Below are 22146 nucleotides of genomic sequence, written 5' to 3' on the forward strand. Positions count from 1 at the left end.
CCTTATAGTCATCTACATTTGTGTAAAGTTTCATGAATATCCATCAATATATTTCTTAGACACAGTTAAAATTTTAAAAATCCCTAATGTTTACCAATTCAAGGCAAAAAAATCTCATGGGGGATAATACTATATGGAAGCAAAGGCCATGTGCTTATCAATAGTTATGTGAGGTTTGGTGATACTAGCTAAAATTCTGCATTTTCAACTTAGTAAAGACTAACACACGGACAAATGCACAGCCGGATGGACAACACCATATGCACATCCGTCCACCTTAAGTGGGTGATAACAAAAAGTAATAAAAAGTTTTCCAATAATCTGTGTATTTATTTAATTTAACAAAATATGTTCATGTGCGCTGACAATAATTCATAACAACATAATTCATAATTGTACAAGTTTATCACAAGCAATACAGCATAATTGTACAAGTTTATCACAAGCAATACAGCATAATTGTGCAAGTTTATCACAAGCAATACAGCATGATTGTGCAAGTTTATCACAGATGAGGAAAATGATAAGAGAACAAATATAAAAATATGTAAGCTGTACTTTACTGTATATCTAACAAAATCATTCATTTTAAAGCATTAAATTTAAAAACAAGAGGACCAAATGGTCCTAGGTCGCTCTCCGAGAACAGCTTGATCAAATTTAATGAATATCCTGCTTAAAATGCGACCCCTTTTGCATAGGCAAGGTATTTCTTTGATTTGACCAGGTGACCTAGTTTTTGACCCAACATGACCCATACTTAAACTTGACCTAAATTTCATCAAAGCAAACATTTTCATCAAATTTCATGAACATCCTGCCTAAAATGTAGCCCCTATTGCAGTCACAAAGTTTTTCTTTGATTTTACTGGGTGACCTAGTTTTTGACCCCAGATGACCCCTATATAAACAAGACCTAGATTTCATCAAGACAAACATTCTGATCAAATTTCATGAATTTCCAGTGTAAAATACAACCACTATTGCATACACAAGGTTTTTCTTTGATTTAACTGCGTGACCTAGATTTTGATCCAACATGACCCATATTCAAACTTGACCTAGATTTTATCCAGACAAACATTCTGATCAAATTTTATGAATATCCTGTGTAAAATGCAGCCCCTATTGCGTTCAGTTCACAAGGTTTTTCTTAGATTTGACCGAGTCACCTAGTTTTTGATCCCAGATGACCAATATTTGAACTTGACCTAGATTTCATCCAGACAAACATTCTGATCAAAATTCATGAAGGTCCGGTGTAAAATGCAGTCCCTTATTGCATACACAAGATTTTTCTTTGATTTGACATAGTGACCTAGTTTTTGACCCCAGATGACCCGTATTCGAACTTGACCTAGATTTCATCAAAGCAATTATTCTGACCAAATTTCATGAAGATCAATTGAATAAGAGCTCGTAGAACACGAAATGCCCCCCCCCCCCTCCACCCCCATTGATGCATTCAGTAATTGCACAAGGAACAGAAATTATTTGGGCACTGTGCTTGGCCAAAGTGACCTTGACCTTTGACCTATTGATCTCAAAATCAATAGGGGTCATCGACTGGTCATGATTTACCTCCCTATTAAGTTTCGTTATCCTAGGCCCAAGCGTTCTTGAGTTATCATCCAGAAACCGTTTAACTGTTCCTGGTCAATGTGACCTTGACCTTTGGCCTACTGACCTCAAAACCAGTATGGGTAATCTGCTAGGCATGACCAACCTCCCTATCAACTTTTGTGATCCTAGTCCCAAGCGTTCTTGAGTTATCATCCGGAAACCGTTTAACTGTTCCTGGTCACTGTGACCTTGACCACTGACTTACTGATCTCAAAATCAATAGGGGTCATCTGCTGGTCATGAACAACCTCACTATCAACTTTCATGATCCTAGGCCAAAGTATTCTTGAGAAACAGTTCAGGGTGGCCACCAAAAATCTGAAGTAAATTTCCCTGATAATTCCCTGAATTTTCCCTGACAGGATAGTCAGTTTCCCTGATACTTTGGGTGGCCACCAAAAATCTGAAGTAAATTTCCCTGATTATTCCCTGAATTTTCCTTGACAGGATAGTCAGTTTCCCTGATACTTTGGGTGGCCACCAAAAATCTGAAGTAAATTTCCCTGATAATTCCCTGAATTTTCCCTGACAGGATAGTCAGTTTCCCTAATACTTTGTTCGGCGTAGCAACAATTGTCAATATAAATGTAGTAATATTATGGCCTCCATCCTCCCCTTCTAGCCATACCTTCTCCACCAATAAAGTTGTTTATTTTACATCTGTTCTATATACATATGAAATTATATCTATTTATTATATTTTGAAAATATATTCATTATTCATTTTATTTTCAGAATCCTGTTTGAATAATCAGTTATATAGGTAATTTAAGATCTCATTGAGCAACTTCAGTAAGAGTAGTAAGCATGGTAAGTAACAACTCAAAAAAGAAAACTTCAATACTTCAGCAGCAGTGACTTACATTTCACATACATGTACATACCATTATTTATTTTGTAACTTGTTGTGATACTAATTCCAGTGTCTTTTATTGTCTATGCCATTGATTATTCAAATTAACAATGTGATTACAGCTTTAATCAGTTGTCATGTTTTAATGTAAATGAACTGAACCTGATTTTTAACATTCTCCTTTACAATGCCACAAAGACACTACACTCTTAATAATCATACTGCATATAAAAGCAGAAGATTACAAATAAGCCTTTAAGCATTACAAATATATAACTTTCTAAACATTTTCAATGTTCTACATCACAAACATTCTAGCCATTCGGGTTTCTAACGAGCTATACTCACAAAACTACCAGTAGTTTTCACACTATTAATGTTAGTACAATTATGTAAATCAAAACAGAATGTTACACATAAACAATCCAGCACTTTAGTTTCTATTATGAGTCAGTGAGAAATAACTTTTCCTGCAGTTTTAACTTTTAACTTATAAATATTAAATCTAGACAAATGGTCTTCAAGATTTGACATAAAAGTTTCTTCGAAAATGAAGTAGTCCACTAAATTAGCATACAACTGTCAACACCTCCTTGCATTCATCTATCTGGTAAACAGTTTAAAACTCAAGTCATGACATGGGACACCAGCATAATGACTTTGTGGCCAGTATGGATTAAAAAACCTGTACTCTGATAAGGAACCATCCTGTTTATTTTAACTTTATAGGCCTATGGCTGTTGTAGTTAATGTGCACAAACAACTTGGATCCTGATCAGACTACACAGAATGTACAGGCTAGTCTTGATTCCATTACTGGTTTCAAAGCCAAAGGGTTTTCTCATGAAGTTGCTAATTTTATGGTATCAAAAATACATTTCATAATTATGCTATTCAAGTCTAATGTTAATGTTTGTTAATAACTAGCAAAAGTCTAACAAGCAACTACTACCAATACACAGGTACTTCTAATACATGATTCAAATGTTGGTATACATTTTGTTAATGTCAGTAATGTACTGTCACTCATTCATTTTAGATTTTAGTTGTGTAACAACTTCTGCTTGCGTTGCAACTTCTTTCTTTAGCACCCCTTGTCCCTTATCACTGACTGAGCTAGCAGACTAAAATCATGCTTCTTCAAAGAGTCTTTGGTTTTTTTTATCAGCCTCTCTTAGGCAACTGTTCGCCCCATCTTCCAATAACTTAAGCTTCTTTTTAGCTTCAACATATCGATCTACATTTTCAGATGATTTTCTCTTTTCTGCCTCTTTTTGTTTCTCAGACTGTACGTTTATCAAGTATTGGTTGTACTTGGCTTTAGCCTTTCTGCAGTACTGCAGCATCTGATCAGGGACTTCAAACTCATGAATCTTCCCATCTTGAGATTTTAAAGCGTCATGAACTGTTTTAAGAGCACACAAAGTTTCCTTCTTCATATTGGTTGTTAGTATATTATCATTTACTGAGAAGCTACGTTCTACAGGGGCTTGACCATGTGAAAGAAGTAAAATCAACTGTACCACTGTCCAAAGCTCCGTAAACTCAGGTCTATCAGTTAACAGTTCATAGTAGAATTCATCTAATCTTTGTGTCTTAGGGTCAAAATGGGACAATTTTTCCTTTTCATATCTAGCAAATTTTCTGTACTGCTCTTCAGATGCATCACATACCGCTACAGAGCAGCGCTTGGAATCCACTAATTTGGTAGTGATGGCCTTAAATGTTGTTGCTACAGATGCTGAAGAGGTATTTGCAATGTAGACTGGATCGAGACACATGAAGGCCCTCAAAAATGCATACTTTAAAGGGCATCTTTCCTGTATCTTAGATACAACAGCACAAATTGACTGCCGGCTGCTGCTTCTGAACTCCAGTTTTTGAAGGTCACTAAATTCTCCTGTGTTAATTGTCAGTCTTGCACCATTACCAATGTTAACATTCTTTGAATGCATAATGTTGTCCTTGTTATCCATATCCAGACCAGCAAGTTTGTAACCAGTTCTGTTTTGTTCAAGTACTTCATCCATAAGAAACAACTCCACCAGACTATATAGCAATTCTGAAATGTCTGTCCGTAGGTAAACAATCAGAGGTTTGTCTGTCTGATATTTTGCTAGAACTGGCTTCATCTTCTCGGCTATGAACTGGAAGAATTCCAACTTTGCTACAATTAACTTATCTGACACTGCCTCTCGAACAACCTGGAAAGAAGAACAAGTTGGGATTTCTGATTTCTTTTTCTTCAATATGGCTGCCACATACTTAACAATATTTGGCCAAATTTCAAGTGCTCTTTTAGCCACATCTTCAACCCATCTAGTAGCACAGAACTTCAAAGGAAACACAGTTGAATTTGTGATGTCAGTGTATGTGGCTCTTCTCTGGTAGGTATCATGAAACAGATACCATAGACTTTTCAATACTTGCTCTATGTACCAGCCACTTTTCTTCATCCCAGTTTGTAAAGCAGCAGGGATAACATGCAGACTGCAAGTCCCAATATCTAATAAATCTGTCTAATTTTTTCCTGTCTTCCACAAACAACCTATGAAGCTTCAGATTAACATTTGGCCCATCCATTCAAAGGTGTAATACGTTTCTGATGTTTAATTCTATAAGCCCATGCTTTAAAGCTGACAACAGGTCTTCTGCTTTTCCACTATCCAAAAATTCACTCCCAAGATACCTTGTCACGACTTGATCAGCCTTCCAAAATTTGATAAGTACATGTATGTCCATTTGTTCCTTCTGCAGAACATCATTGAATGCTTCATCAAATATTACAGTGTAGAAATTACTACTTCTCAGGGTACTTCAGATTATCTCTGAAGTATGGTGCAAGTCCGAAAGTCAGTAAGTAGGCTTGTTTCGTTTTTCCCAAACTGTACTGTTGGGCAATATTGCTATCCCAAAACATTTTCTTGAACAATTCAGAAATATTTTCATTTGATCTAAATGTATGGTGATTTTGCACAGGCCTCAATATCCACAAAATTTCAGCCTTTCTTGATTCCTTGCTTTGGAGCCATTTTGACAGAGTTGGTGCAGGCTTTGGATCTACAACAGTAGGAACAGAATCACCGGTACTAACATTATCATCTACACTACTTATAGTGGCAGGAGGGGTAGGGATGTTCAATGTTTCTTCTGGAGGGGCAGGAATGTTCAACTCTTCTTGGTTAGTAACTATTCTACTTGCACTAGCTTCATCTTTAACAGTTTCATGTTTAACAGTAAAAAAATCAGACAATCCAACACAAGCAGATTTTCTTGATACAGATTCTATGTGTTTCTTTGACTTTGCATGACTGTCCAATGCCCTTTTCCCCATATTACTCAAAGCAAATGACTTGTAACAAACTTTACAGAAAGCAGTTGTTGGAGATCCTTTACTCTCCTGAAGCCATCCTTTATAGTTTGGGTTAGTAAGCCATGATACATTAAAATTAGTTGCCATGATCACCAAGTTCAAGGGTATTGTTAGTTCTACTTTACATATATATTAGGTATTACACATCAGCATGCTTTCAAGCGAATCTAAAATATAAAAAGGAGAAAGTAATAACTATTATTTAGAGATAGTACCTAAGTTTTTCAAATCATAGGTTTGAAGTTAAAAAGCTTTGAAATGAAGACAAATGTCCATATATTTCTCAAAAACAGAAATATAGACAATATTTTAATCAGAAGTGCAGAGTTATGAGCATTTAATATTTTCATGATAACGAAAATTTTGTGATCAAGGACATGTAACTCTTCTTGAACATGGAGAGCATAAACATCAAAGGGACATAATATAGTCAATATTTTCTAATTGGGTGCATCTGATTTAACATTCAACTTTGATCTGGATTGCTAAATACTGATCCATGATACTGTGTGCTAAAAATTTAGAACATCTGGAACAGTCTATTAACAGAAAAACTATGCTTTAGCAGAATCTAAATAGTTAAGCTCTAACTGGGACTCGAACCCAGGACCTCTCACACCTAAGGCAGACACTCTACCACTTCCCTATAACAGCAGTAGCTAATAGCTATGCAGTTTAATTGCTGGATTACATTGCGTGAACTGGAACAATAATCGGTGAACTCCGGATTATCGGCGTATTCGCTTTGTTACCTAACGGCATTTTTTGTGTAAAGAAAAAATATAATCTAATGCTGCCAACGTCATAATTGGTCAAATCTGCCCAAATTTCTCTGACGTGTTGTTCAGAGTATGAACTTACTAACTGGTAGTACCAGTGAAATATTACTTACACTGAATATTTTATAATTGCCCTTTTTGCAGCTGCCGAACGGCAGAGACGATAAGATTTGTCCAAATATAAGTAATTATTTTACCAGTTTTGAGAGAATTTCAATTGATGGGAAATTACAGTTACAAACTAAATACCTTTCTGCAACACATGGAGTCATTAGCATTCACTGTCAATCAGTATTATGACTAAGATCGACTGTCATTCATTCATTTCAAAGTTTCATAGACAGAGTCCGTTGTTTACATTTTTATCGTAACCGGTGCACTTGTAAAAATCAAAGTATGCGAAGAGCTATGGTACGGTCTCTATATTATTCGTTTGCAAATTTTAAGCATAGCAAGCTACAGTCTAGTTTGCTAGAAGCACTAAAGTCTACAGGGTTAGATAAGTAGTCCACAAGAAATCCAAAGTTGAATATCATGCCATTTTGTGAAATTCTGCATGAAATATAGAAAGTACTCATTTAAAAGTTGCCATTTCAACAGGAATTGTATTCTCTAAGAAATTTAAGTTTAACAGTTATAATTAATAAAGTTCCATTAATATGAAACTAAGTGTTATTTACTACCATATTACTTTTCTACAGTACAATGTTTAGTTATGAAACAAAAAAGTAGCATGCATTCTGCCAAATGATCACTAATACCCTAAAAAACTAAGCTACAACATATACAATACATAAAAACTAAGATAAGCACCTGCAAAGAGCATGTTATGATATATCAATACACTATTACAACTATGAACTTGAGAAACTGGACCGGACACCTAAAATCAAAGTACAATGTATTAGTATTTGAGCTCTGGGGCAATGGTTGCTCAATTCCATTTTAGTTTCTCTCCATTTTAGAAACAAAAACATATCTCTTACAGTTCATAAATAACAGTTTTAGAATCATCTAACAGTGAGTGCATTTGCTAAGTATAGTATTCTGTATTATATAAAATAAATGTAACTATTATGAAGAAGAGAACCCACCAGTAGCCAAGACATAATTATACAGGCTTTAAAATTTTTTCTTTCAATTTTTGAAAAATTCCCTGATAATTCCCTGATTTTTCCATCAGGGAATTTTTCTAGCCTTTTTCCCTGTTTTCCCTGTTTTCCAGAGTCGGTGGCCACCCTGTCACAGACAGAGTTATCATCCGGAAACCGTTTAACTGTTCTGGGTCACTGTGACCTTGACCTTTGACCTACTGATTTCAAAATCTATAGGGGTCATCTGCTGGTCATGATCAACCATCCTATCAGCTTTCATGATCCTAGGCCTAAGCGTTCTTGAGTTATCATCTGGGAACCGTTTGACTGTTCTGGGTCACTGTGACCTTGACCTTTAATCTACTGATCTCAAAATCAATATGGGTCATCTGCTTGTCATGATCAACCACCCTATTAACTTTCATGATCCTAGGCCTAAGCGTTCTTGAGTTATCATCCGGAAACCGTTTAACTCTTCTGGGTCACTGTGACCTTGACCTTTGACCTACTGATCTCAAAATCAATAGGGGTCATCTGCTGGTTATGACCAACCATCTTATCAACTTTCATGATCCTAGGCCCAAGCATTCTTGAGTTATCATCTGGAAACGGATTGGTCTACATACCGACCGACCGGCGGACATCTGCAAAACAATATACCCCTCTTTCTTCGAAGGGGGGGGGGATAAAAATACAGCCTCAATCTCATATGCAAGGTTTTCTTTATTTGACTGGATGACCTATTTTTTGACCCCGATTGACTCATATTCAAACTTGACCTAGATTTCATCCAGACAAACATTGTGATCAAACTTCATGAAGATCTTGTGTAAAATGCAGTCCCTATTGCATACACGAGTTTTTCTTTGATTTGACCTAGCGACCTAGTTTTTGACCCCAGATTACCCATATTCGAACTTGATCTAGCTTTCACCAAGGCAACCATCCTGACTTAATTTTATGAAAATCCAGTGTAAAATGCAGCCCCTATTGCGTACACAACGTTTTTCTTTGAATTGACCGAGTCACCTAGTTTTTGACCCCAGATGACCCATATTTGAACTCATCCTAGATTTCATCCAGACAAACATTCTCATCACATTTCATGAAGATCAGGTGTAAAATGCAGTCCCTATTGCGTACACAATGTTTTTCTTTGATTTGACCTAGTGACCTAGTTTTTGACCCCAGGTGACCCATTTTCGAACATAACCTAGATTTTATCATGGCAATCATCCTTATCAAAGTTCATGAAGATCAATTGAAAAATACAGCCTCTATTGCATGCACAAGCTAAATGTTGACAGACGAAGGATGACGAACATCGAGCGATCACAGTAAGTGAGCTAAAAAAAGAAAAACGTCATCATCAATTGTTACTATTATGCCTCATTGCAAACCTCCTGTTGTATCAATGTTAGATATCCCTACATTTTATATCAAAACTACTGTTGTTATTTGACCTATTTTATGTAAAACACACACTCAATATACCGGTATTGGGCAGTTTAACTGCCAGAAATACCAGGGATTATTCAGCATTCTTAAGGTATATCAGCTCATGATGTAAATGCCTTAAACATGTTAAATAGACTGGAACTATTTTTCCAAGTCATTTTCTAAACTGATTTGTGTAACCTGCATATCAAAAAGTCTATCTATTTTTTCTGTTTTCTATAACAAAACAAATATGACATTGCTTTTAGTAGGACTGCAATACCGACTACATTTGAAAGAAATATATACTGACAGCCTCGGCTCCGCCTCCTTGGCTCCATCTCCACTGACAATATTCTCCTCCTGTTGTCAGTAATTACTGTTCTACTGAAAGAAATGTCGTATTGTATAAAACATTAGAACACAAAGAGTCAATAAAATTCCTATTAGATAATATGCAATGTCTACAAATTATTCACTTCACTATGTAGAATGATCATAAATCACTGTTCAGTTTAAACTGATATTCTATCATGCTCCATTTCAAGTTTTCAACATCCACTGGTGTATGAAGTGTTCTTTCAATAAAGTCACAATTTCCATGTTTATCCACAAGTATAACAGTGTTTGTTCTGAAAAAAAAGCAATAATAATAATGTAACATGTATGACTACAATATTTTTCTGTTTAATTAAAACAGATAATTCTTACCTAATGATACACTTTTACCCATTTTAGATACAGTAAAATACTGCTGACTGATCCATCATTCAATTTGGACAGTAGCACTCATTATTCAAGGGGTGTTCCCTGGAAATTTACTGACTGAATAGCGACAATGCATACCAAGATTAGTCTGCATGGATGTGCAGGCTGATCTTCGTCTGCACTGGTCGGAGAGGCAGAAGGTTAAACATGAGGACCAAATGTACGGTGCCCCTAAAGTGACATGTTACACACTTTTTTCCACTTAGGTAATGTGATATTTATTTCGTTTAAACGAAATGATTTCGTTTAAACGAAATAAAAAAAGTCTCACATTACCTAAGTGGAAAAAAGTGCATAACATGTCACTTTAGGGGCACCGTACAAATGGTCCTAGGTCGCTCACCTGAGGAACGCCTGGAATAATCTTGCTGAAAGTGTGACTGTAGAAACTGTTCTCTAATGTTTTCTGTATTTTTTAAAGAAAGAAACAGAGAGGACATAATCGAACTTACCAAGACTTCATCGTGGCAATTATCCTGATTAAATTTCATGAATATCCAGTGAAAAATGCAGCCCCTATTGCACACACCAAGTTTTTTTTATCTGACTGAGTGATCTAGTTTTTGACCAAAGATGACCTTTATTAAAACTTGACCTAGATTTCATCAAGACAGACAATCTGATCAGATTCCATAAATATCCGATGAAAAATGCAGCCCCATTGCATACACAAAGGTTTTCTTTGATTTGACCAGGTGACCTAGTTTTTGACCCCAGATGACCCATATTAGAATTTGACCTAAATCTCATCAAGAAGATCATTCTGATCAGATGTCACGAATACATAGCGAAAAATGCAGCCCCTGTTGCACACACAGTTTTTCTTTGATTTAACCGGGTGACCTGTCTTTTTTACCACAGATGACCCATTTTCGAACTTGACCTAGATTTCATCAAGACAAACATTCTGACCAAATTCCACGAATATTCAGTGAAAAATGCAGCCCCAATTGCATACACAAGGTTTTTCTTAGATTCGACCAGGTGACCTAGTTTTTGATCCCAAATAACCTATATTAGGACTTGATTAAATTTCATCAAGACAAACATTCTGATCCAATTTCATGAAGATCCAGTGTAAAATGCAGCCCCTATTGCATATACAAGGATTTTGTTTGATTTGACCTAGTGACCTAGTTTTTGAACCCAGATGACCAATATTCAAATTTGACCTAGATTTAATCAAGACAATCATTCTGATCAAATTTCATGAAGATCAAGTAAAAAGTGCGGCCTCTATTGCATACACAATCTAAGTGTGAACAGACGACAGACATCGAGTGATCACAAGAACTCACCTGAGCATTGTTCAGGTGAGCTAAAAACAAGACTGCAAACATTGTACCTTGTCCCATATTGTTCTTGTGGAGAGAAAACAAACATACAACTTCTTTCTGTTATGAGATCACTTTCTGTGACAAGGCCAACATCTTTATACTGTTCTGCCAATTTTTCATCAGGAAAATATCTGGAATTTATTTGAAATAGAAATTTTATGAAACAGAATTTTGTGTTTCATAGTAAATGAAAATTTTTTCACAAGTTTAAGTTTCGCCATTATAAATAACAAGAGCTGTCAGCGAAAGTAACGCTTGACTACTCAAATGCCTTGTCACTAGAAAAATTAAAGTAATGCGTAAGGGCATAATTTTCTGAAAAGTAAAACGAAGTTTCAGAACCTGTTCACTACATGTAAGGTCATCACACTGAACAAGTGTGTGAAGTTTCAATTCATTCTCACCTGTGGTTACTGAAATATCTGCTTTCATACAAAACTTTACCAATATTTTCAAGTTCAAAAAGGGACATACATTTGTGAACAAGAGTGTCAGAATGTCACAATATACGCCCGTCATAGCAAATATACACTAGCACCTGTATTTGCAAATGGAATTTTAATTCTGTGGTTGTGTAGTAATTATTGTAATTCTTTTGTTTTTCTTCGTCCACAAAAAAAAAAAAAACTCCTTACCAGGTAGAGATACCTTAAAATACACCTAAAATTTGAAAGTAACATCTATGTTGTACCACAGAGAAGTGGTCTTGGTTTTTCCCTACGGTCAATTATAAACAAGAGGGCCATGATGGTCCTGTATCGCTCACCTGAGTAGAGTTGTTTGCTTCAACGAATTTCTTAGCTAAAGCTTTAAAAACAAGAAAATTAGGAGAGTTGGTCAAGGTAAAGATTATGCAAGATTACTTTTGAAATCCGTAAAACAAAATATTACAGGTGGTCCAAATACTTTTGCTGTAGCTTAGAAAACAAGAAAGTAGGTCAACAGGTCACACTGATGGTCATTGAAAATCTGTTTAAAGATCGGCATGCAAAACTGTACATGTCATCCAGATTTCAAAGCTGTATCTTAAAAAACAAGAAAGTAGGTCAGTATGTCACATTCAAGGTCACTGAAAATCAGTTTTAAGACCGGTGTGCAAAACTGTACATGTCATCTAAATTTCAAGGCTGTATCTTAAACAAAAGGGTCATGATGACCCTGAATCGCTCACCTGAGTAATATGAGCCACATGTTTCAAATGGCAAACTGACGCTCAAATATTAGAAAGTAGGTCAGTAGATCATATTCATGGTCACTGAAAGTCAGTTTTAAGATTGGTGTGCAAAATTGTACATGCTATCCAAATTTCAAGGCTGTATCTTAAAAAACAAGAAAGTAGGTCAGTAGGTCAAGGTCACAGTCAAGTGACTCCTAATCGCTTGGGGTCATCAGGTAATTATAATTAAACCGTCTAGGAAATAAGATCTGATAAATTTTGAAGTATTTATTCCTATGTAAATCATAAAAGAAGTGACCCCCAGGGCGGGGCCTCTTTTCACCCCAGGGGCATAATTTGAACAATGTTGTTAGAGATCTACTAGGCAATGCTACATACCAAATATCAAAGGCCTAGGGCTTGAACTTCCAGAAAAGAAGACTTTTTTTCCTATATAAGTCTATGTTAAATTTGGGACCCCCAGGGCAGGGCCTCTTTTCACCCCAGGGGCATAATTTGAACAGTTTTGATAGAGGACCACAAGGCAATGAAACAGACCAAATATCAAAAGCCTAGGCCTTGCTGTTTCAGGCAAGATTAGTTTTAAAAAAAATTCCTATATAAGTCTATGTAAAACTTGAGACCCCCGGGGCAGGGCCTCTTTCCACTCCAGGGGCATAATTTGAACAATCTTGATAGAGGACCACAAGGCAATACTTCATACCAAATATCAAAGGCCTAGGTCTTTTTCAAAGTTTTTTCCTATACAAGTCTATGTAAAACTTGGGACCCCCGGGGCGGGGCCTTTTTTCGGCCCAGGGGCACAATTTGAACAATCTTCATAGAGGACCATTAGATAATGTCACATGCCAAATATCAAGGCTCTACACCTTGCGGTTTTGGACAAGAAGATTTTTATTTTTTTCATTTTGGTTGCCATGGCAACCAGAGTTCTGCATAGAATTCAATTCTTTGAACAATTTTGAAAAGGGGCCACCCAAGGACCATTCCAGTGAAGATTGGTTTAATTCTGCCTAGTGGTTTTCAAGAAGAAGATTTTTTTTAGAAAATGTTGACGGACACACGACTGACGACACAAGACACACGACGGACAACAAACATTGAGTGGTCACAAAAGCTCACCATGAGCCTATGGCTCAGGTGAGCTAAAAACAAGAAAGTAGGTCAGTAGGTCAAGGTTACAGTCAAGTGACCCCTAATTACTTGGGGTCATAAAGTAATTATAATTAAACAGTCAAGGAAATATGATCAGATAATTTTTGACGTATTTTTTCCTATATAACTCATATAAAAACTATGTGACACTCGGGGCGGGGCCTCTTTTCACCCCAGGGGCATAATTTGAACAATCTTGTTAGAGAGCTATGCTACATACTGAATATCAAAAGCCTAGGCCTTGAACTTTCAGTCTAGAAGATTTTTAAAAGATTTTTCCTATGTACGTCTATGTAAAACTTGGGACCCCCAGGGCAGGGCCTCTTTTTACCCCAGAGGCATAATTTGAACAATCTTGGTAAAGGACAAACTGAGGTCAGGTGATGTCTGAAGATGAGTAATGGTTACAGGTTACATCTGCATTAGTATCAAGTCATTCTAGTAAGGGGTATTGATGCTAGACGAAACGGTCCCATTTGGTTAACCTCGTACGGACAGACAGGACAATCACTATATGTCTCCCGCATCAGTAGATGCCGGGGGCATAAAAAATTCCTATTTAAGTCTATGTAAAACTTGAGACCCCCGGGGCGGGGCCCCTTTTCAGCCCAAGGGCATAATTTGAACAATTTTGGTAGGGAACCAAAAGGCAATGCTACTTACCAAATATCAAAGGCCTAGGTCTTTTGGTTTTAGACAAGAATATGTTTTCAGTTTTTTCCTACATAAGTCTATGTAAAACTTGGGACCCCCGGGCCAGGGCCTCTTTTCACCCCAGGGGCATAATTTATACAGGACCATTAGATGATGTCACATGCCAAATATTGAGGCTCTATGCCTTGTGGTTTTGACAAGAAGATTTTCAAAGTTTTCCCTATATAAGTCTATGTAAACCATGTGACCCCCAGGGCGGGGCCATATTTGACCCTAGGGGAATAATTTTAACAATCTTGGTAGAAGACCACTAGATGATGCAACATACCAAATATAAAAGCCCTATGACCTGTGGTTTTGGACAAGAAGATTTTTGAAGTTTTTCCTTTTGGTTGCCATGGCAACCAGAGTTCTATATGGAATTCAATTCTTTGAATAATCTTTAAAGAAGACCATCCAAGGAACATCCCTGTGAAGTTTCATCAAAGTTGGCCTGATGGTTTAGGAGGAGATGTTGTTTAAAGGAAAGTGTGGACGGACGGATGACGGACGGACGGACGACTGACGGTTAGCGATCATAATAGCTCACCCTGAGCCTTTGTCTCAGGTGAGCTAAAAAGTTACAATAAGTTATTTATAGTAACAACTAAGGGAAGTTAATCTTAAAAAAAAAGTCCACACAAAAATCCTTACCAGGTAGAGATAGGTCAAAATACACCTCAAAATTGGATGTAGCATGCATGTTGTACTACAAAATAGTGGTCTCGATCTTTCTCTACGACCAGTAATAGAAACGTTACAATATAAGCTATTTATAGTAACAACTAGAATGTGTCTGTAGGACACAGGGTGTGCCCCCCACTGGTACATTTGTCACAAATAAGGGACAATAATTCAAATGTTTGCAGTCTTAATGAAGTATAGCCTCAACAAACATTTTATGAAAAGGATCCATTATTTTATTACTCAAAATAAAAACCAATTATCTCATACAACACTCTTTATTCATCAAGAATATGCATTGATACTTACAACGATAGTTAAACATACGCATGATACATTTTGTAATAATTTAATTAAATTCAGTAAAAGTATATTGACAATATTGGGAGTTGATCGGCCGCTCATGACTCAACAAGGGTCTCACCGTGTAGAGTCGTTAAAAGCACAGCAAAATCCGTCGACCGAGAGGAGAACAGACGCACAAACCCAAGGCTTGCAAAAACAACGCAACTGCGCAATCCATCGAACTTCGAATTGTGAATCCAACCCAGCCCGGGTGTCACCGGGATGCGGTCAAATGCACAACCCTAGCCAATGTAAAGCGAGGCAATATAACACAACGGACCACAAGGCAAAGCAATGCAAGACACTTTGTACTTTGTAACAGGTATCACTCAAACAACGCAAAGTAACGTAAGACACTTTGTACTTTGTAACAGGTGTCACTCAAAGGCAAAGCAACACAAGACACTTTGCACTTTATAACAGGTATCACTCAAATGCAATCACACAACAATTTCAATTGAACGTCGAGCTACCATTCCACCCATTTCGGGTTTCACCGAGAATGAGCGAAACCGCAACACGAGTCAATGAAAGGCAAGGCAAGGCAAGGCAAAGTGACACCACTGAGAGCAACGCAACATACGCAACATACGCAACACACGCAACACTAGGAATTGCCAAGTACTAGGGCAAAACCTTTTACTTTCCAGTTAACACAAACTGGTAAACATATGATACCCCAAAGTACGCAACTTGAATGCAAACATACAGACACCGTATCCGCTCACCTCACGGCCGACAGAATTTTATCGCCACAATAAATTTATAATTTATCCGCCAAAATTCTACGGCCTTTCAAACTCTTCTTTAAAAAAAATCGCATCTTTTATGTAATCACCAAAAAACTGTAGTCCTACTTTCTTATACTGTATTCCATCTGACCAAAACAAAATGTGGCATAGCATCAATATCGAGCCTAATTATAATGAATTTGCCACCTGAATAAACTAACTTGCGGCAGGCCATATATTACTAAATCTAATCTTACAACTTCCAAAGCTATGATTTTGATATAACTTGCATCAACAATTAGACAGTACAAGCTCCCGTTTTAAAGATTTGGCTGAAACGGCAGAAAAAAAAAGAAAAAACTGACATTTTACTCCAGATTAACGAGTAGAAGTCCTGAATTTACGATCATTTCTCTATTAATTGAGATAATTAATGCACATACAGAAGACCTTTTGTCTGCGCCTATAGAAAAATTTATGTGACCCGATTTCTACTCCTTAATTCTGAAACAACGGGGTTTGACAGAAATATATTTCATTGTTTTGAAATTTTATATACGCATATTTGTTCTCAACTACGAACAAGTCTGAAACTTGAACAATTTATATGTTAATCGTTTGCTCACATAAACAAACCAAAGTATGATACAATAAACAAAGTCTAACATATTTTCAACTCGTATTCCTCGTATATCGTGCACGGGAAGCAGTCGCATTTGACCTTCATTAAAAACTTTGTCGATAGAGTCCGCTTGTCTCGAATAGCACAATTGTTTCGACAGCCGTCTAACAGTTTATTTATGACGACACCCGTATGTAAATGAAAAACCCGTGCAGTTTGTGAAATTAATTTAAAGCCCTGCTCCCGTCCTACGTTTTAACCTAGAATTGTAACTGAAAAAGCAAGAAAATCCCGACTATGAATAGTGACACCTGTCAAAATAGAGTCTATTTTATATATAATTCTATATGAAATACCATTAGTTTTGCGTGCAACGGTGTGGTACTTGCCTATTATGATCATGGTTGCATACACACAACAGAATTAATTGAATAGCAGCGGGGTAGGATTTTAAGCCTGTACTGTAAGTTAAATTCGTCTTTCACAAAACAACATACACTATAAGAAAATAATGTGATGGGTTGATATCGGTCATTGTTGAGGTAAACAGTAAGTGATTTTTTTTTAATGATTTAATAGCTGTATTGTATGTAACCGAGATATAAGTGCTACTTTTATTTAAGATTGTAACAATGTTCGAACTCTATGGATCTACATCAGGAGCTGCTTATCTGAATCTGAATAACTTAAACCAAAAATGTCATCGAGACGACCTGGTACATGTTCAGCGTATATAGGAAAGCAATAAAATCTGACAACTACATGATAGTTTGTACAAGATACTTATAACTGCCCTATTGAGACAAAAGAGCTTTTAGATTTATTACTTATTATTCAGCAGTTGTTTAATAAGTCTGATCCCCAAACCACAACCGCCGCTAAGATTGGAAACAATTCCGTCAATGTTATGTTTGCTGTAAATCCAAGTCTGTATCATAAATCAAGTCATCAGTGACGGTGAAAATAAATACCAAAATCGGAATATTCACCCGGGTACTATCAAAAGACAAAATTATAAATCTTAGTTTGTAACAGAAAAAACTGAAATCCAACTTATTTTTGTAAAAATCATAACATTGTTAAATATCCTAATTCTTGTATGATGATATAGTTTTGTCAGACCAAAAACGGCGAGTAAAGATTGACCGGTAAAAATTGTCATCGTGACGAACCGGTTCAATCTTAGAAATGTGACAATTTATTAGTGTTCAACTTTGATTTATGCAGATTCTAAAATCTAGCAAACTATTCAAATGTTATGTACCTGGTTAAGTTACAAATGAAAGCGACTTTAAAAGATATGTCAACGTCTTCGTGTCTCTACAAATAAATTTTAATTTGTGTTCGCCTGTGAATTTAATGTTTTGAAATACTTCTATGCTACATAACGTAAACTATTTATAAATGGTTAAACTGAACCTGCTGCGCATGAATGACGTTAACTGAGATCCGAAGTGACCTAATTATTGAACCCATTTATTAACTGTTAATGAGATCGTTCATTGTATGATAAATGGTGAGTTCCTCTATATTCACCTGAAATATTTTTGTGAAATGAAATATTTTTGTGAAATGAAACATTTTACTGAAATCTTGAAATTTAGCAGTGGGACCGGCTACTCGGTCAGTTTCAATATTATTTTAAATTTGCGTATTGATTATTCTGAATTCAGCGAAACGTATTTAATTATTACTCTTAAAGTGAACATAGCAATTCAATGAAATTAGAAGACAGTTTGTGTAAGAGATAAGATGTTCCAACTGTTATGTTTCCTAAACTGACAGAATCTGAGAAGTGATCCTTTATGAAAGGAAGCCCGAACAAAAAGACGAAAACTTTTGATTACTTAAAGACTTTATATGCGCGTTGAAATTTGTACACTTTACATCGTAAGCAAATTTGCGAATAAACCACGTACGATTACAGAAATTACAGTCATAATACATATGCATAAAAACTGATGTTAACTGGTTTAACCAGCATGTAATGGCCCATAAATTATTGTTTGACTTAGACCATGGAGCTGAAGTGCTTTGACGTACAAGAAATTGATCGTCATAACTCGTGAATGAATAAGTTCTTCTAACGCAATGAGCGATCTCTGAAGTTATGCATATAATGCAATATCTCATCAATTTTGTAAGAATACCTGGTATACTGAAATGTAAGTGATGAATTCATTAGTAGATTTCTCAAAAAAAAACTTAATATTTTTCTGTACATTCAATGCGCTAATAACTATTAACTACCAAACCCTTGCAAATTACGGACTTTTGACTGTGCATTTCGGTTGTAATACCTAATTTATCTACTCGCCTTAACATTTAATTAAAGCTGACCCTGAATCGCTAAGTAAACATCTGTTGAGAGAAATGTCAAATACAGTTCAATTACTAGGTCATTCGTACCACAAGTTTTCAAAACAAATATTTCTCTACATGCAAAATTCTTATAAATATCAAAATATGAAAATCGTAGCTAGGATACAAAAACTAAATCTAATTTTACAAACATGATGTTTACAAAAACGAACTGTTGTTAGACACCTGCTCCAATTCTACCTTATAACCTTAAATTGACACTGAAAAAGCATGGAAATCATGACTATGAACAGAGACGCCTGTCAAAATAGCGACTATTAAATCAAATTATACATTTGTGTATACAAAACACCTTTGATTTTGCGAGCTAAGTGTAGTACATGTTGCCTTATGTCATCAAAAGTTATATACACAGTAAAATTTGAATAACCGCGGAGCCGAGTTTACTGATATTGTATGCCAAAATAGAGTCAAAAGGATAGCCTGTAGACGCGTGCGTAGCTATATATTTGCGTCGCCACACCCCATTCGTGAGTATTATGAAAAAACCTAAGGATCTATGTTTGAACAACAAACAATCTACTAAATCTGTGATATTATTTTTCGACATACCGGCAGAAGATTGGTAACACCGTCAACAACATTCTCTTCTAAAGCATCTGCACCTAGCATCCCTCTTGACATTGTCCTGAGGAGCATACTGCAGAATATTTCTGTTGCAAGGATTCCTCCGAAATATCAGTTCCCGCCTTTGACCACGAGGCATTGCAATGATAAATCAAAACATGTAAATAGTTTTGACGTTACCGACGGTGTAGCTAGCAAAATGTGAGAGAACTGCACGAGATTATTGGTATTTATATTATATCGACTGGGTACCAGTATCAATAGGAACCAGTTCAGATCAGCCAAGTGTAACAATATCGATGACACGTTTATCTGCGAAAACAGACGACAATTTAATAAACTAGCAGACGGTAATTAACGAGCAACAATTTGAGAAAAAATAAATTAAATTATTTTAATTCTAAAATAATTTCCATTATTCTAGGCCCTATACTTTTTGAGCTATGAGCATCAAAAACAAAAAATCCACTATTTTGGCTATTTCAAGGCCCATAACTCTGTAATAAGAGCTAAAATTCTCACGAAGAATGCCAATTGTGGAAGGTCACATCACGTTAAAGACTCCAGCAAGGTGTCATGAATTTACATCTAATACTTTTTGAGCTAGGCATATAATTGGGTGAAAAAATGCATTATTTTACTATTTCAGGGGCCATAACTTTAAAAATAGGGGGTGGAGCCAGCCAAAAAATTAGAGGTGTGCAAGTTTATATCATGATAAAGACTTAATGCAAGTTTTCAACCATTTATTTTAAATACTTTTTGAGCTAGGTGCGTCACAAGGTGAAAATGTACATTTTTGACTATTTCAGGGGCCATAACTCTGAAAATAGGGGGCGGACCCAAACGAAGAATAGGAGGTGCACAAGTTCATATCATGATTAAGACTCATGCAAGGTTTCGTGAATCTATATCAAATACTTTTTGAGCTAAGCATGTCACAAGGTGAAAATGTGCATTTTTGACTATTTCAGGGGCCATAACTCTGAAAATTGGGGGCGGACCCAAATAATAAATAAGAGGTGCGCAAGTTCATATCATGATTAAGGCTCATGCAAGGTTTCATGGATCTATATCAAATACTTTTTGAGCTAGGCGTATCACAAGGTGAAAATGTTCAATTTTGACTATTTCAGGGGCCATAACTCTGACAATAGGGGCGGAGCCAGATGAAAAATAGGAGGTGCGCAAGTTGATATCATGATTAAGACTCATGCAAGGTTTCATGAATCTATATCAAATACTTTTTGAGCTAGGCATGTCACAACGTGAAAATGTGCATTTTAGACTATTTCAGGGGGTGGAGCCAGATGAAAAATAGGAGGTGCGCAAGTTCATATCATGATGAAGACTCATGCAAGGTTTCATCAATTTATATCAAATACTTTTCGAGCTAGGCGCGTCACGAACTTCGGACGGACGGACGGATACACGGACGGACGGATACACGGACGGACAGACGCACGCACGGATGCTAGGCGTGTCACAAGGTAAAAATGTGCATTTTTGACTATTTCAGGGGCCAGAACTCGGAAAATAGGGGGTGGAGCCAGATGAAAAATAGGAGGTGCGCAAGCTCATATCATGATGAAGACTCATGCAAGGTTTCATCAATTTATACCAAATACTTTTCGAGCTAGGCGCGTCACGAACTTCGGACGGACGGACGAACGGACGAATACACGGACGGACGTACGCACGCACGGATGCACGGACAAGACCAAATCTTTATGCCCCCACCACTCATGGGGGTCACAAAAATAGGAGGTGCGCAAGTTCATATGATGATAAAGACTCATGCAAGGTTTAATCAATTTATATTAAATACTTTCTGAGCTAGGCGCGTCACAAGGTGAAAATGTGCATTTTTTACTATTTCAGGGGCCATAACTCTGGAAATCGGGGGCAGACCCAGATAGAAAATAAGAGGTGCGCAAGTTCATATCATGATTAAGACTCATGCAATCTAGCCAGTTCAAGAAAGGAACCAATATCTTATGGTGATACAAGTTGTGTGCAAGTTTGGTTAAAATAAAATCATAAATGAAACCACTATCGTGCAGACAAGAAATTGTTGACACATAAAAATAGCAAATAATAGCACATTCTGGCCCTTTAAGGGGCAATTACTCTAGAACCCATTTAGGAATCTGGCCAGTTTTCGAAAGGAATTGAGATATCATGCCAATACAAGTTTTGTACAAGTTTGATTAAAATTGCTTGCAAAATGTGGTCTCTGTCTTGTTCACAAGAAATTGTGGACGGACGACGGACGGACGGACGAAGGGCGATCACAAAAGCTCACCCTGTCATTTTTTTGGGGTGGGGGAGGTGGGTTGGGAGGGGGAGGGGGTGTGACCAAGGCAAGTGGGCGACCAGGTGTGGGTGCGCAACTTCAAATGTTTATAATAAATGTTCACAGAAAAGAATGAAAGAAATTTAATGAAATTCTGCAAAATGGTAAGTTTGTTATGTACAAATATGTGGATTTTTAGACAATTAAAGGGCAATAATTCTGAAGTTACA

At 36.5% G+C, this 22146-nt stretch overlaps 1 protein-coding gene across 3 annotated transcripts in view; it reads right to left on the reverse strand.

Moving 5' to 3' along the window:
- Positions 1–7432: 7432 nt before the first annotated feature.
- Positions 7433–22146, reverse strand: part of LOC123543283 (transport and Golgi organization protein 2 homolog) — a 133101-nt gene continuing 118387 nt past the window's right edge. For all 3 annotated transcript variants that reach the window (XM_053519062.1, XM_053519061.1, XM_045317947.2), the window contains 2 exons: positions 11273–11395; positions 7433–9791 (listed from right to left, as the gene is read on the reverse strand). In XM_053519062.1, the coding sequence (XP_053375037.1) occupies positions 9656–9791; positions 11273–11395 (259 nt within the window). In that variant the 3' untranslated portion in view covers positions 7433–9655. The remainder of the gene's footprint in view (positions 9792–11272; positions 11396–22146) is intronic.

Source organism: Mercenaria mercenaria, chromosome 12, assembly GCF_021730395.1.
Source record: "Mercenaria mercenaria strain notata chromosome 12, MADL_Memer_1, whole genome shotgun sequence".
NCBI classification, from domain to species: domain Eukaryota; kingdom Metazoa; phylum Mollusca; class Bivalvia; order Venerida; family Veneridae; genus Mercenaria; species Mercenaria mercenaria.